At 38.2% G+C, this 17568-nt stretch overlaps 1 protein-coding gene across 1 annotated transcript in view; it reads left to right on the forward strand.

Moving 5' to 3' along the window:
- Ae2 (Anion exchanger 2) overlaps positions 1-17568 on the forward strand; it is a 237331-nt gene that overhangs the window by 87769 nt on the left and 131994 nt on the right. The window contains exon 9 of the mRNA XM_067139840.2: positions 7286-7480. Within this exon, the coding sequence (XP_066995941.2) occupies positions 7286-7480 (195 nt within the window). The remainder of the gene's footprint in view (positions 1-7285; positions 7481-17568) is intronic.

Below are 17568 nucleotides of genomic sequence, written 5' to 3' on the forward strand. Positions count from 1 at the left end.
TACTGCCTGAGCTACTCAGCCCAGTGCTCTTCAGCTTCCAGAGAGGCTGCAAGGTTCACTCAGCCTGCATCAAAAATGAGTACCACATTAAATCATGGGAACAGTGGCAGCTGGTTAACCTCCTTATGCCACTGGATGGCAAGGTTATTGATAGTGGAAGCCTTTACCTTTCCATTACTTCAGGGGCCTCTTATCTGTTTCAATAATCAATATGAATGCTTCTTTCTTTTAAATTAATGTAATTTGTAACATAGAATTTGCAAATAAAATTGTATATTGACAGTATGTGCATATATTAATTCCTTTACCACATAAATAGACTGTGCTAAGGTATCCTCATTTTATAATTGTTAAATCGGCCCTTAATTTCCCATGTGTGAAGTTTTTGAAAAACAATTATTTTTTTTTGAGTGGAAGGGTTACCAACCCTTGAGACAAATGCCTAACTAGAGGACTGGTATTCTTCTGTCACTGTTACCATACCTTAGCTAAGAGGTCCCAGTTTGCACCAGGTATATATCCTGACCCTTCCCAAATGAGATAGGATTTGCTAGACGCACTGACAGATGGACTGTCAGTCAAAGCATTTCTTGGGTTTTAACAGGTGCACTTACTCAACATCAGTACAGCTCCCAAGGCTAGACATTCAGGCATTTACTCTCCTTGGTTATCCAGGCTTGTGACTGGCACTAAGGTTCTGAGGAATTTCCCAGAATTTCTTTGAAGTACAAGGCAAAGAGAATATGAGATGAAGAAAACCCACGAAAAAGAAGGGAAATGTGAAGTTGGAACAGTGTTTAAAAGTCTGAATGCCAGGCTGAGTGGCTGAGATGGTAGAAATGAACCCTAGTTGGCGGGTTCAAGCCCGGCACAGTCCGCTTGTATTTGAAGGTGCTCGAATACGCCAGCCTCGTGTTGGTACCAGGACATAAATGAACTACTGTGGGACAAAATTCCAGTACCTCAGCATCCAGAAAGCCAAAAAAGTAGTTAGTGGGATGTAAAATGAATTTAAAATTAAGCTTATGCCATATTAGATGATAACCACCGAGCTTGATAGCTGCAGTCGCTTAAGTGCAGCCAGTATCCAGTATTCAGGAGATAGTGAGTTCAAACCCCACTGTCGGCAGACCTGAAGATGGTTTTCCGTGGTTTCCCATTTTCACACCAGGCAAATGTTGGGGCTGTACCTTAATTAAGGCCATAGCTGCTTCCTTCCCACTCCTAGACCTTTCCTGTCCCATCGTCGCCATAAGACCTATCTGTGTCAGTGCGACGTAAAACAACTTCTAAAAAAAAATTGTAATCATGATGATGATCTTCATCTTCACTTTATTTAGAAACCTATTGTAGCATCAGGCTTGTAAACAGTATTTCTGAATTAATATACTCAAGATGAAAATTTGAAAGCAATTCCTGACCTATATTTTATATTGTACTCACTCACTCTCTCTCATTACACTCATATTGAGAAAGCTATCAAATGAGTTCCCTTCTGACTCTATACAAACTACCTATCATGTTTATTACAGAATTCAGTGCATACAGTTTGCTTAAAATCTTCAGTTTAGTAAGTTGTTTGAACTTGCAGTACAAGATAGATCTAGTGGCAGGCCAAAGCATACTCTGTAAAAACATATGTGGTTAAAATACATGAAGTAGATTAATTATTTATTTATTTATTTATTTATTTATTTATTTATTTATTTATTTATTTATTTATTTATTTATTTATTTATTTATCACTAATTAAGAGGGTAGACTCAGTTTCTAATGAAAAAGAAAAAAAGCAAAGTCTCCTCCGTACAGGCCATGAAGGCCCTGGGAGGGGTGGAAGGTAAAGGCTTCCACTATCCGTAACCTCGGCACTTGACGGGGTAGAGTGGTTAGCTCTACGCCAGGCCGCTTTTGCCCCCAAGAATTAACCTGGTACTCATTCTTAGTGTAGGCTGCGTGAACCTCAGGGCCATATGCACCTCCGGAAGTGGAAATCTCATTTCTTAAATTTTACGACTTCCTGATGGGGATTCGAACCCTTGTCCTTCCAGGCGAACCGAGCACACCTTTACTGCCTGGGCCAGGCAGCCCCTCAGTTTCTAATGATTTAAAGGTAAAAATAAAAGGCCACAGAGCTAGTTACAAGTAGAGGATTGTGAAGGTATTTAGTAAATTGACAGAGGCTTGCAGACTGAACATTGAAAGGTATGTGTGTCTATAATGATGTATGTATGTATGTATTGTACCAGGAAAAGTTTGGGGCATAAGGCATGAGAAGGATCTCAGGTAGTGGAAGTTGGTTTGGAGCCGGTACAGAGCAGGATAGACTCGCAGGGCGAATAATAGATGGTTATACCTTTTTCAAACAATTTATTAATAATGTTAATTAATTCACCACCCTGCAATGTTGATATAGGATTCAAATAATATGTCGAAATCAAAAGGGTTAACGTAAATCTTCTTGAGTGCAATTTGTGAAAATAAATAAATCTCACAGATCCTATAGTCTTTTGTGAAAACACAAAGTATCAGTTTTTCACCTAAAGTCTTTCTAAGTATTATGACATGACATGAACACATTTATAATTGAAAATAAGAATTTGAACTTCTGTTGAGAGTTTCTCAGTTTGTTAGCCTTGAAACTTAGAACACTTGAAACTCCTAAAGTCTTTCTTCTGTGAAATAGATTTTGAAAATAGATTTATCATTAAAAGATGATTTTTGAGTAATGATGGAGAACTACAAAGTATCGTCACACGCAGCACTGGATAAACCACTGTTCAAGATTTGTAAGAGAAAAAAAAAAGGTCAGTCAGTTTGTGACTACTCACTTATTAAAGAAAATTTGGCTTACAAATACTGATGAGAATCTGGAACATTCCGCGGGTGCGGATGATGACTCGAACTTGAAGTTCCACGAAGAAACCACGTTGATGTCATAGATGAAATGATGTTGAAGGTAGCTGGATCTTGTAGAATTTTCTCAAGATTTCTGCTGCTCGTGGACATGATTTTAACACATGGAACATGCAAGTAGTATTGACAGATGCTATCGTTCACTGTTAAACACAGTCCAATTTGTATGTTAATTTTAGGATGTCAATTGAATGATCACAGTCCTTGTTGAAAAAAAAAAAAAACTATTTTAAATCATCACTGAGAACGTCCAACACAGTGCAAATACGTAATATTTCTCATTACCGTCTCTGACCACAGTCTTTGAATCGTCATCCTGACAGATAACACTGATTCTCTAATGTTGATAGAACTATATTATTTTAGAAAAGGTTCTTAACTTTCACCAAGTTTATCACTGTAACACGCCATGTCCTAATATGGCACATAAATAAAGAGACACAGTCCAAGGATGTGCTATGTTAGAAAATAAGTTCTAGAGTAGTTAGAGTTACTGTACACGACAGTTTCTGTTGGTAATTTAATATTGTGTGAAATTAATTAAGTCCACACGTCATGTTCTAGTTTGTGAATGTCCAATATATAACTTCGAACTTCACTGATTTCGTACGTGTTATACTTCGAAATGTCTGTAAATTATATCGTAGTCACGGCACAATAGACTACTTACGGTGCGACGTTCTTTTTCAAGTACGATGGCGATTTCGATCCCGTAATGTCATCTCCGCGAAACACGACGGAAAGTACTGTCTTCGAGACTGCACGAACATACTATGCGAGGGCCAGTCTCCCCTCTCCCTTACTCATACACATACTACACTGCTAGACTGGACTGCTTCCAATGAACTGAACTCAAATCAACACCACCACCTGTTAACCTTGACCCAGTGGCATATATAGCTGGCGCTGGGAGGGGTAGTTTCTCTCGGCCATGTGACCGTGAGTGCGTAATTTCTGTTAGATTTTAAATCATTATAACTCAGAAACCATGGGATGGATTAATTTGAAATTTACAGGGATTAATTTTTATGACGTCCGCTACAATTTAGCGTTTGTTCCATTAAAATTGGTACAGGCATTGAAAACTTGCGAAAAGAAAGATATTTTCGAGAAACATCTCTAGGGGAGGTGAGCTTTGAACGATAGGTGACGTCACTTGACTCCGCCTAGCGCACTCGTGGAGTCTGGTACATACCGGAACATTCTATTACTTAGATGTTCATACGTCGGACGGATCTTATATGCTGCAACAACATTTCTTTTGATAACTATGGACCAGGACCTAGGCCTTCACGGTACAGTATGTATGTATGTATGTATGTATGGGTAGATTTTCCTTCTGAGTAAGTATGTGGAAGACAAACTACCTCAGAAAAAATAAACAATAAGGATAATGAATACACAAACACATATTCACCAAGCTTAATTGATTAAAACAACAGGCTGTGGTCGTATAGACATCATATTTCAGTGTAGAATCAGCTTCTTCTGATATTTCATTAATTGTGATGCAAATATTGTTTGAAAATATTTGAAAATAGAGGGATTGGAAAAAAATTATGTATTTTCTGTAGATAATTTGTTAAATATATCACACATTTTTTTCTTTCTAAAGAATTTTCTAAAGGAAAAAACTGTGATATTGAGCATGGAAGACAAGCAGGAGCATTCCTGAAAAGTGTCAGAATCCAGGTTTGGAGCAAGGATGTCCCTCAGAGAAGCAAAAGAGTGATATACAGAACACACGATGTACTTATTCTGAAGTACGGTATGCAGAAAAAATTTGGGTAATCAGGCAAGTGAAATGAAATTTCTGAGATGCAGGATAGGAGTGAAAAGAATGGATAAGATTTGAAATGAGAATGTTACAGATATAGTAAAAGAAGAGCCACTACAGAACAGGATAGCAGCATCTAGACTTAGATGGTATGGACACATGAAGAGAATGATAGAGGAAAGGATACCGAGGAGGATGCATGAAATGGAGATAACAGGAAAACAACCAAGAGGAAGACCCATAGACAGGTGGATAACAGGAGTGGAAGAGTGTGTACAGAAAAGAGGAAAGGACAGGGCAAGGGTGATGAGGGAGAAATGGTGGGAAGACAAGAGGAGATGGAGAGGCTTATGTTCCAAGCAGATCTGACCAACAGCTGGAATCAATCAATCAATCAATCAATCACTAGTGATCTGCATTTAGGGCAGTTGCCCAGGTGGCAGATTCCCAATCTGTTGTTTTCCTAGCCTTTTCTTGAATGATTTCAAAGAAATTGGAAATTTATTGAACACCGAGCTCGATAGCTGCAGTCGCTTAAGTGCGGCCAGTATCCAGTAATCGGGAGATAGTGGGTTCGAGCCCCACTGTCGGCAGCCCTGAAGATGGTTTTCCGTGGTTTCCCATTTTCACACCAGGCAAATGCCGGGGCTGCACCTTAATTAAGGCCATGGCCGCTTCCTTCCACTTCCTAGGCATTTCCTATCCCATCGTCACCATAAGACATATCTGTGTCGGTGTGACGTAAAGCAAAATAGCAAAAAAAAAAAAAAAAAAAAAAAAAATTATTGAACATCTCCCTTGGTAAGTTATTCCAATCCCTAACTCCCCTTCCTACATGGTGGCGCACGAATAGTTGACACATTTAATTTTAGAATAACAACTTTATTTTTCACAGAACACTAATGACATTTTAGACACAGGCATCATGGACCCTGGAAATACATTTCACTATATCACATGTTCAATGTGGTCTCCACTGCGGCAGACAACCTCTTCGAGATGAGTAAGCGTGTTTCTGATGATTTCGCGGTACAGGTCTTCATGAATTTCACTGCAGAGTTGCACGATTCGAGCATGCTTTTCCATGCGGCCTTGAGGTCTTGAAGCGAAGAGGTTTTCATTCAAATAGCCCCATTAAAAGAAATCACAAGGATTTAAATATGGGCTTTAAGGAGGCCAGAAGAATCCGCCATTATCATTGTACTGAGGGTAACGATGAGACATTACACGATCACCAAATACTCCCCTCAAAAAATTAAGAACATTGTTAGCCGTTTGAGGTGTTGCACCATCTTGCACCATCTTGCACCAACCACTGCGTATGAATAGGGATAGCAAGAATTTGAGGCATGAATTCATTCCCCAGCATGTCCTTCTATCGCTGTGCAATAACTGTCTGACTGAAGAAAAAATGGTCCCGTTAACCCATGTCTTGAACAGACCTACATACAGACTCACTTTTTCCCCTTACGTCGTTTTTTCGTGAATAATGTCTGGTTTTTCTGTAGCCCAAAACCGCACATTTTGTTTATTAATCACCCCGTTGAGCTGAAAATATGCTTCATCAGAGAACCAACTGTTGAACAGTACTTCATCTTTATCTTGAGTCCATAACGCGTACTGCAAACTCTTCTGCCTGAGAAGATCTGTTAGCTTGTGTAGTACAGTCATTTTATATAGGTACAATTGAAGGTCACTGTGTAACATTCTTGAATGGTGCGATATTCCACTTTCTCTTGAAGCTCCCGTGTTGACTTGTGTGGGCTGCGCTGCATAGCGACCCTCAGCGCAGCGATATTTTCAGGAGACCGAACTGCTGATGCACGTTGTCGCTTTTCTTCCTTCACACTGCCTTGTTCTTCAAAGTTACTGTATAAGCGAAGGACGGTGTTCCTTGCTCGTGCCCACCTAGTCTGAAATACAGCTCAAAATTTCCTTTGTAACACTCTTTGATTCGTAATAAACGATAACTGTTTTGGCGCGCTGCTGAACGGAGAGTCAGCAGTGGTCGGCCATGGCAGAAAGCTCACTGGAATGCAGGCATTTGGAGACAAAGCAGCAGTGTCACCTCCAGAGTTATTTCCATAAAACAGGGAAGGTGTACGTGAAATTTTAACAACATAGTAAGTAAGTTGCATTGTATATTTGCTTTTCAAATGTGTGAACTATTTGTGCGCCACCCTGTATAAACGAATATTTGCCCCAATATGTCCTCTTGAATTCCAACTTTAGTTTTCATATTGTGATGCATATGATAATGATGATGATCACAGATTTTTATAACTGGAGAATTTTTGAGAAGTGAAGTGCTTGAAGCAGAGCAGTAAAGTATTTGTCTCAAACATTAAAATTAATGTTCTTGAAAAGAAATGTCTGTTGACCTAATGTTCTACATGTACTGAGCTGCATTAATTTGAAGTCAGTCAATAGAGTCCTATAAGAAACTAAATGATGATATTATGAGAAGTTATATTTTTTAAATTATAAATAACACAAAAACTTGGTTTGTATTGTTTCTATTTTGTTAAATTCTTGGAAATGGAGGTGGTAACATGAAAACATTGTATCAAAAAGGGATTATTTATGTCGTCTTAGGTGGATATTAAAGAAGAAACATATGGATCTTCCAGTGAAGACTTACGGAAAGCCCAGAAAGAAAGTATACTCAAGCGAATTCCAATTGGTGCAGAAGCAACAACAGTTCTGGTGGGAGCTGTTGACTTTCTCGACCAACCAACAATTGCATTTGTACGACTGGCCGAGGGCATACTAATGCCATCTATCACCGAGGTGAGTTCCTGATGTCTATAATGTATCATTTCCATTTCACTTTACTGTAGCATGGTTATAATACAGTAGTTAATTATTCATGGTTTGCTGTTCATTACTTTTATTACTGAGAGAAATGCATCACATATAGTTGCTGATATCTGATTAAGAGATGATATGCAACATACATTCCATACATTACGCCATGATTTCCATGATTTGTACAATTTGTTCCTTCAAAAATCATATTTGTCCCAATTTGAAGAGGCAGGTTTTCTTCAATGTTCTTAAATGTGTTTTCTGCAAGTATATTTTAGCTGTCTGGTTTTCCAATTCTGTAAAGCCATGGGAAGGGAGTATCTACTACAGATTAGTGTGGTACCGTCAAATGGGGTGTCTACGGACGACACTGTAAGTTCAGACATTTCTGTATACAGCGACAAAATGATAGTAAAACATGCAACAATGTTACAGTTAAAGCACAAGATTTTAGTTTGCTGCTGCTCTGGTATATGCCTTTGTTGTCATTAGCTCGCCTTTCCATTGTAGTATATTTTTGCTTAGTAGTTGAAGCAGAGTTAAAACTCACATACAAGTTCAAGAAAATCTGGTGTTTTTCTTGTCAAAATCAGCACTGGTGAGTCTAATTTTATGTAAATTTGTTTTCTATAATAGTCTATAGCAATAATGCATTTCGTTTGTTATTATTTGATTTGATACATTACTATTTCCTTAGCAGGAGAATCTGTTCTGAGTTTGGATATACCACAGACATACCTGTCAGTCATATTTATTCACAGGAAGGACTTACTTCTATCAAGTGTTATAAACTCTTACTGAGAAAACTTCTTGGACATAGGAATATTCCTAACTCAACATTAAAAAATAAATGCACTAAAGTTCATCCATAGAAATCAAGCAACTAACCAGTGCTGACCTCATAGAAGAGCAGTATTTAACTGATGGAATTGTTCAAATATGACATCAACAAAGGCTTAAAGAAAGAAGAAAAACTTCATCTTGGGCAGGTAACTGAGGTAGGGGATAAAACTGTTCATGTTAGGTTCCAGCATTCAGTATGCAGTTCCTGCATGCAGAAAGTATGGTTTCATTCATCTTTCCAAATATAAGGGATGAATTTACCATAGGCCACAATCAGGCTGTAAGAACATTACTGCAACCTAAAGAAAGACATGGAGTTTTCACATTTGTGTCATAAGAGTTTTGTACCATTTGATTAATGTGTACAGTTGTAAAATTTTATCAATTTATATATTATTTTGTATTTAATTGTATTATACAGAGTTGACCATGTAAGTTGAGACTGTACAATATCTCAAAAACAAAGTGTTGTATAAAGAACTGTCTGGAATAAAAGCTGCTTGATATTAAGGGGGAAGGAATATGCTATTTGTCATGTTTTATTGGGGGAACATTTGGATGGTCATTTGAGGGTCACATGACATTTTTAAAATGGGAACCAAGATTTTTTATTTTGTTTTTGCATTCCTCATATAAAACTAAACAACGTTTGTATAAAGCACTTTGCAATTGTTTGTAGACCAACATACATAACAATGAAAAGTACGAATGAATTACATGAATGTGTTTGAAGAGCGCAATGAATGGTTGGACCCATTTGACACAGTCCAGCATAACACTACAGCAAGGAGGCCATGAGACACTGTGTCCGTTGTTCTGTTTACTTTCTGCAGTAGGGCGGTTTTCTGGTATCTGTCGTTACTGTACTTGCAACCACCTGTTAGTCCAGGAGGATCCACTGGTAGTACGATCACTAGGGCTCGGATGTTTAGGAAAAGTCATATTTTTTCTTTGTCTCTATTTTCTTGTCTGATTTGATTTTGGTGCAAATCAGGTGGTTATTGTAACAATTCAGTGATTTTTATTTGTCATATAAATGCATATTTTGGCTATTTTTTGTCATAAGGTCATATTTTGAGCTATTTTCGTAGAAACGTCATATTTTGGTCATATTTTGGCGGTTTGACAACAGCTGTTGCTATGCAAAATCATCGTCAACTTTCCGAATGTGAACTAGTATTTACAAAACTGCTTTTCCATATCACATCTGTAGTTAATACAAATGGAATACTCTGCCTCTTCTATCAAGATTGCGCAGGAATTGTTTTCCTACAGTTTGTCAGAAAGTCTGGCATTATATTAAGTCGAACTTTGGAATTATATCGAGTGCAATTATTCGTTTAGAATCTGCTAGCTTAGACATTCATGCAAGTATTGAAATTGTGAGAATTGTTGAACTTTCAGCACAACAATCACGTGGAATAGTTGGTGTCAGTGTAAAATGGAAACTTTAAAATGTGGTAATCGAAGTGACGGTTTTCGCTGTGTGTGCAAGATAAATGATGTTCTTAGAGGAGAAGGTACCAGTACATATCAAGACGAGTGCATACTCGGCAGCAGTGATTTAATATTATTTAAATATGCACCAATAACGTCTTGTGACGTAGAAAGGGGCTTCTCTTCTTACAAGAATGTGTTAAATGATAATCGGAGGTTTTTTGCACCTGATGCTTTGAAGATGAATCTTGTCATACACATCAATACCACCCACGGAGAAGAATAAAAATGTTATGCGAGTTTGCACTATATGCCGAGCCGCCCTACCATAATGTAGGTATTGAAAGACATCTACTTAGCTATTAATAATCTTGGCCATAGTGGCCGGTATTGGATACGTATTGACTTAATAACAGCAAATATGTAGGTAGATGGTCCGCCTAGTCAATACTATTTATTATTTACCATTCACCTTAACATCTAGTACATGTTTCGAGAATATTTATGCATTCTCTTCCTCAGCTAGTGGACTAAAATTCAGTATACAATAAGACCTGGTAAAATAGGGGGGCCCCCATTAAAAATTCAAAACTATGACCATTACAATGTAACATTTAAATGATTTGGATGGTAAAAAACATGGAATTAAATCCCACATTGTTATGTACAAATAAAAACACAATATAGTAATGTCTGATTAAATATTGAGTACAGCGTCTTATGGTGATATGAGTTCACAGTATCCTTGATCTTGCAATGCTATCTTGCAAAGTTCAAATAAAGTTGAGTTAAGAATAAATGAAATTGCATTACAACTTGAAGTCTTGCCGATATCCGCCATTAATAGGTGTTAAAATAATGTCTATATGAATTACAATATTGAACACAGGGTCGTACATTAATGTGAGTTTACAGTGTCCTTGGAGTTGTAATACTATCTTGCGAAGTTCAATTGGATTTGTATAAGAATAAATGAAGTTGCATTAAAACTAGAAGTCCTGCCGTTATCTTCGGTTAATGGGTGTATTATGCAACCAGGTTGAAATAAATTTAAAATGGTCTGTAAAAAGGAAAGGAAATAGAAATTAACAAAAAGGCTCCGACATGAACAAAATGAGAATACAACGGGCCAAAAATATTAAACCTTACCAGTGTGTTGATGTAAATATTACGTGTGGTGTGCATATGTTGAAGAGATGTGAAAGCAACTGGTGTTGTACGACAACTGGTTGCGGGATTACATTGGGATGCGCAGTGGATGGAAAGAGGGGTGGAAGGTACCGCCCCTGATACTATAGTCATACTTCCCCCCTTACGCGCATGATCTCATTCTCTTTTGCCCTCTTTCTAGGGTATTGGGTCACCAATTTCAACAACTGATTGTCTTCTGCCATGTATTCATTTAGGCTGTTTTCACTATCAAATTTTTGCAACTTGTATATTTCTAATTTCTCGTAGGCATTCATGTGTTTACCTTTGTTTAATGAATGTAATAAAGCCATGTCTCGTTCAATATTGGTGAAATGATGGTTGCTTTCATGCATGGGTTCACACATTGCAGAATATCCAGAATGTCTTCGTGCATTGACATGCTCTTCATACCGTACCAACACACTTCTACCCGACTGTCCGACATACTTTTTTCCGCAATCTTGGCAAGACAGTTTGTATACTCCTGACCTACTGAACCTACTGTTGGTGTTTACGCTATTCGAAATGAACAATAAATTATTATTATTGTTATCTTTCCTAAAGGATACATGGATATTGTGTTTCCTGAAGAGTTTAGCCAAACCGTATGATTGTTTATTAATATAAGTGAATGTAGCGAATTTCTTTTTATCTTCTTTCTTATTTACAAGTAGAGTGTTAGGTCTATTCACGACCTTACTCTTTATCCTATTGATATAGCTCTTGGGATAACCGTTTCTTCTGGCGATAACTTGGATAATGTTTATCTCTTTATTAAAATCATTTCTATTTAATGGTATTCTTACTGCTCTATTAATGAAGCTGTAAAATGCCGCTCTATAGTCCTCTTTCTAGCTCGTTGCCAGCACCTTAACCATATGAGCCGCTCAGCCCAGCTGTTGAGAAACAGTACTAAAGTCTGTATAATTTGTTGTAACTGTAATAATATACAATAGACAGTGGATAACAAACAACACAAAAGAAAAGGTAGCTATAGATATAAGAGTAAATAAAATGGAAAGGATGTTTTATATGACAAAAAATATATACAATAAGAAATCTCTATCCTGAAACATGAAACTAAGACATTATCAAACTGTGGCCTGACCAAAAATTTTATATGCAGCAGAAACTCTTATATTTACAAGAACTGGAGATCTTGAAAAATTGGAAAAAGTTGAAAAAAAGAATTTTGAGACAAATACTGGGACCTATAAGAAACAACAATACTGAATTTAGACTACAATCAAACAGAGAGCTACATTTAAAAGTTGAAAAACTGACAACTGTAATGAGGAAAAGAAGACTCCAGTTTTTTGGGACACATTTATAGAATGAATAACAATAGACTAACTAGACAAATCTTCAAGTTATTGAACAGGTACAAATGCAAGGCAACATGGTTCATTGATATTGAAAAGGATATAAAAAACAGTGGAATTAAAATAGATACAATAGAAAAGTTAACACGTTTCAGAGAAGTAACACGAAAGGCAGGATTTCAGGAGAGAAAGAAATTAACAACTGGAAGAAGATGGACTCAAGAGGAAAAGGAACAACATTCTCAGAAAATGAAGGAAGTTTGGAAACGAAGAAAGTTAAATGCATAGAAATGTAACCAGAGTTGATTTATCGTAACCTCAAAAGGGTTATTCGAATAATAATAATAATAATAATAATAATAATAATAATAATAATAATAATAATAATAATAATAATAATAATAATAATAATAATAATAATCACCATCATCAGTTAATGCTGAAATGATATTCTTAAGGGTATTGCTAAAAATAAAACACTGTCTGCTTTATCAATGTAATCTAATTTAATGTAGGTTGACCTAAATCAATACACACATATGTAGGCTAAACACGCAGTTGTATCCAACCATGAATGACCACACTCTGCTAATTGTTCACAGCACGTAGTCCGTCTCACTGGTATTACCTGGAAGGCGGTAATTCTGATGGACCACCCACCTTTCAATTTTGCTCCTGCACACTCAGTCACTTCACACACTACAGCTGCTCACAGACCAGCTCAGACACAGGGCTACTGGTCACCACAACACAGGACTGTTCCTTAGCGTGACTCCAAAGGAAGTCCACCACTCAGACTGTACTCCGCTCAATACACGACGGTACTCAGACACTGACGGCAGCCAGCAGTTCTGCCACCTCAGTCCAAGTACTTACTTGACACTGCCACACAACAACTTCTGTTTTGCGGCAGCCCTGTATGTATATCTTGGGTGATGAAGTGCTGGAAAATTTGCAGTGCAGCTGGAGAGGGAAGTTTCTCATTTCCCCTTCCGGAAAGCGCAAGGGGAAACCAGACGAACTGAATAATACAAGGAGAGGCTGGCCATGCTCTCCAGACCAGCTGGGTAGTCCCGGTCTGACTCACTAAACCCTTCCAGAAAATAATGAAGGTGTTTATGACAGGGCTGACAGTCGTTTGAGGATGTAACAGTATTAAGAATACCTCAGTCCATGAAGTAAATTATTCAAGACTCTTCTGACAGTTTCATGCCTCATAGACGAGTATTTGCAATATAGGATTCAGTGGACTACTGTACCTATAAAATCCAATGATCTGTATCATTTTCAATGTGCTGTTGCAATGACATTAACACAAATTGGTTTTTATATGTTCCAAGTTGACTTTTATGATATTATTTTGAAATTTTTCATCTTTCGCAGCTGGCTTGCTTTTTCACAAGATATTTTTTCCAGATATCCTGGAAACTCTTATCAGTTTACTGCAGTTGGCTGGGTATAAATTTCATTAATTCAAGAGTTTCTTTTTCTTTTTTTTTTCCCCTCCGGATATCCTGAACATCATCAGGTTTGCTGTAAGGCATACTGTACTTAAAACTTTCAACACTACCATATCTTAACATGGAGCCTTGCAGGGAACTGCGCCTTTTTCCAGAATTTTAATTAATTATTACACAACAATGGTTCATGTTTGTGGGTTACTGTAGTCACGTCCTAGTTCGTGAACCATGGGCAATGGCTGAGTGGCCTAGTAAGTGGTCCTGAGAGTCGGGATACCAGTTGCTATGGAATGGGAGTGGGCATCTCGGACATTTTCGGAGTCATGGCCCTCCTTGTGCTCAGGCGTCTAGGACTATACAATTCACCGGTGGTCCATAATCCGTTAGAGGAGAGATCCTCAATTGGACTATGTGCAAGTAGGGTAGCATCCTGCTTCATGAATTTACTGAGCTCAGAACATTTTAAGCAAGCCTCGGACCTATGGGAGTAACGGAGTCCCACTCCCATTTGACAGGCGAGGGACTCCTTGGAAACAACTTGGCGAACGAAATGCAATTCGATGGGGAGCTATCAATATTAATAGGGCTTATGGAAGAAAGAAAGTAGAACTGGCTGAGTCAGCAAAGAGGATGCATTTGGATGTGCTAGGAATAAGTGATATTCGGGTAAGGGGATATAACGAGGAAGAGATAGGAGATTATAAAGTGTACTTGGCGGGTGTTACAAAGGGAACGGCAGAGTCTGGGGTAGGGCTCCTTATCAGGAATACCATTGCATGCAACATAGTTTCTGTTAGGAAAGTAAATGAGTGAAAGATGTGGGTAGATTTGTCAGTGGGAGGAATTAGGACTAGAATTGTGTCCGTGTATTCACCATGTGAGGGTGCAGATGAGGATGAAGTTGACAAGTTTTCTGAACCATTGAGTGACATCGTGGTCAGGGTCAACAGCAAGGATAGAATAGTACTAATGGGCGATTTCAATGCGAGAGTTGGGAATAGAACTGAAGGATATGAAAGGGTGATTGGTAAATGTGGGGAAGATATGGCAGCGAATAGGAATGGGAAGCGTTTGCTGGACTTCTGTGCTAGTATGGGTTTAGCAGTTACGAATACATTCTTCAAGCATAAGGCTATTCACCGCTACACATGGGAGGCTAGGGTACCAGATCCATAATAGACTATAACTTAACCGACTACGAATTCAGGAAATCTGTTAGGAATGTACGTGTTTTCCGGGGATTGTTCGATGATACAGACCACTATCTGATCTGTAGTGAACTAAATATCTATAGGCCTAGGGTAGAGAAAGTGAAATCTGTCTGCAAAAGAATAAGGGTAGAAAATCTCCAAGACGAGGAAATTAGACAGAAGTACATGGATATGATTAGTGAGAAGTTTCGAACAGTGGACAGTAAGCAGGTTCAGGATATAGAAAGTGAATGGGTGGCATACAGGGATGCTGTAGTAGAAACAGCAAGGGAATGCCTAAGAACAACTGTGTGTAAAGATGGGAGAAAGCAAACATCTTGGTGGAATGATGAAGTGAGAGCAGCTTGTAAACGTAAAAAGAAGGCTTAGCAGAAATGGCTCCAAACAAGGGCCGAGGCAGACAGGGATTTGTACGTAGATGAAAGAAACAGAGCGAAACAAATAGTTGTTGAATCCAAAAAGAAGTCGTGGGAAGATTTTAGTAATAACCTGGAAAGGCTAGGTCAGGCAGCAGGGAAACCTTTCTGGACAGTAATAAAGAATCTTAGGAAGGGAGGGAAAAAGGAAATGAACAGTGTTTTGAGTAATTCAGGTGAACTCATAATAGATTCCAGGGAATCACTGGAGAGGTGGAGGGAATATTTTGAACATCTTCTCAATGTAAAAGGAAATCATCCTGGTGGTGTTGCGAACAGCCAAGCTCATGGGGAGGAGGAAAATGATGAAATTACATTTGAGGAAGTGGAAAGGATGGTAAATAAACTCCATTGTCATAAAGCAGCAGGAATAGATGAAATTATACCTGAAATGGTGAAATATAGTGGGAAGGCAGGGATGAAATGGCTTCATAGAGTAGTAAGATCAGCATGGAGTGTTGGTAAGGTACCTTCAGATTGGACAAAAGCAGTAATTGCACCTATCTATAAGCAAGGAAACAGGAAGGATTGCAACAACTATCGAGGTATCTCATTGATTAGTATACCAGGCAAAGTATTCACTGGCATTTTGGAAGGGAGGGTACGATCAGTCGCTGAGAGGGAGTTGGATGAAAACCAGTGTGGTTTCAGACCACAGAGAGGCTGTCAGGATCAGATTTTCAGTATGCGCCAGATAATTGAAAAATGCTATGAGATGAATAGGCAGTTGTGTTTATGTTTCGTAAATCTAGAGAAAGCATATGACAGGGTATCGAGGGAAAAGATGTTCGCTATACTGAGGGACTATGGAATTAAAGGTAGATTATTAAAATCAATCAAAGGCATTTATGTTGACAATTGGGCTTCAGTGAGAATTGATGGTAGAATGAGCTCTTCGTTCAGGTACTTACAGGGGTTAGACAAGGCTGTAATCTTTCACCTTTGCTGTTCGAAGTTTACATGGATCATCTGCTGAAAGGTATAGAATGGCAGGGAGGGATTCAGTTAGGTGGAAATGTAGTAAGCAGTCTGGCCTATGCTGATGACTTGGTCTTAATGGCAGATTGTACCGAAAGCCTGCAGTCTAATATCTTGGAACTTGAAAATAGGTGTAATGAGTATGGTATGAAAATTAGCCTCTCGAAGACTAAATTGACTCAGTGGGTAAGAAATTCAACAGAATTGAATGTCAGATTGGTGATACAAAGCTAGATCAGGTCGATAATTTCAAGTATTTAGGTTGTGTGTTCTCCCAGGATGGTAATATAGTAAGTGAGATTGAATCAAGGTGTCGTAAAGCTAATACAGAGAGCTCGCAGTTGCGATCAACAGTATTCTGTAAGAAGGAAGTGAGCTCCCAGACAAAACTATCTTTACATCGGTCTGTTTTCAGACCAACTTTGCTTTACGGGAGCAAAAGCTGGGTGGACTCAGGTTATCTTATTCATAAGTTAGAAGTAACAGACATGAAAGTAGCAAGAATGATTGCTGGTACAAACAGGTGAGAACAATGGCAGGAGGGTACTCGGAATGAGGAGAGAAAGGCTAATTTAGGAATGAACTCGATGGATGATGCTGTACGCATAACCGGCTTCGGTGGTGGGGTCATGTGAGGCGAATGGAGGAGGATAGGTTACCTAGGAGAAAAATGGACTCTGTTGTGGAGGGTAAGAGAAGTAGTGATAGACCGAGAAGATGATGGTTAGACTCAGTTTCTAACGATTTAAAGATCAGAGGTATAGAACTAAATGTGTCCACAACACTAGTTGCAAATTGAGGATTGTGGCAATGTTTAGTAAATTCACAGAGGCTTGCGGACTGAACGCTGAAAGGCATAACAGTCTATAATGATAATGTATGTATGTATTACACAAGAGCAAAACATAGTACATACCTGATTTTTGTATCATATGAAGGTGTCAGCCATCCAAAATGAAGATCTTAATCGGGAGGTACATATCGAATGTAATTTTAAAAATGTACTGAAGAAACTTTTACATTTTAGTTACACCATTAACCTTGCTCAAACAATAAAAATTAATCATTGTGGCTGCTTAAGCCACAAATAAACACAATTACATTTGAAATACAAAACTTACCTCTTTATGAATAAGTTATTTTGGTATAATAGCCCTGAAAACATTTAGTTATACAGAGTCCAACCTTGCACTCCTTGCACCATCATCTACT

This window comes from Anabrus simplex, chromosome 2, assembly GCF_040414725.1.
Source record: "Anabrus simplex isolate iqAnaSimp1 chromosome 2, ASM4041472v1, whole genome shotgun sequence".
In the NCBI taxonomy this organism is placed as follows: Eukaryota; Metazoa; Arthropoda; class Insecta; order Orthoptera; family Tettigoniidae; genus Anabrus; species Anabrus simplex.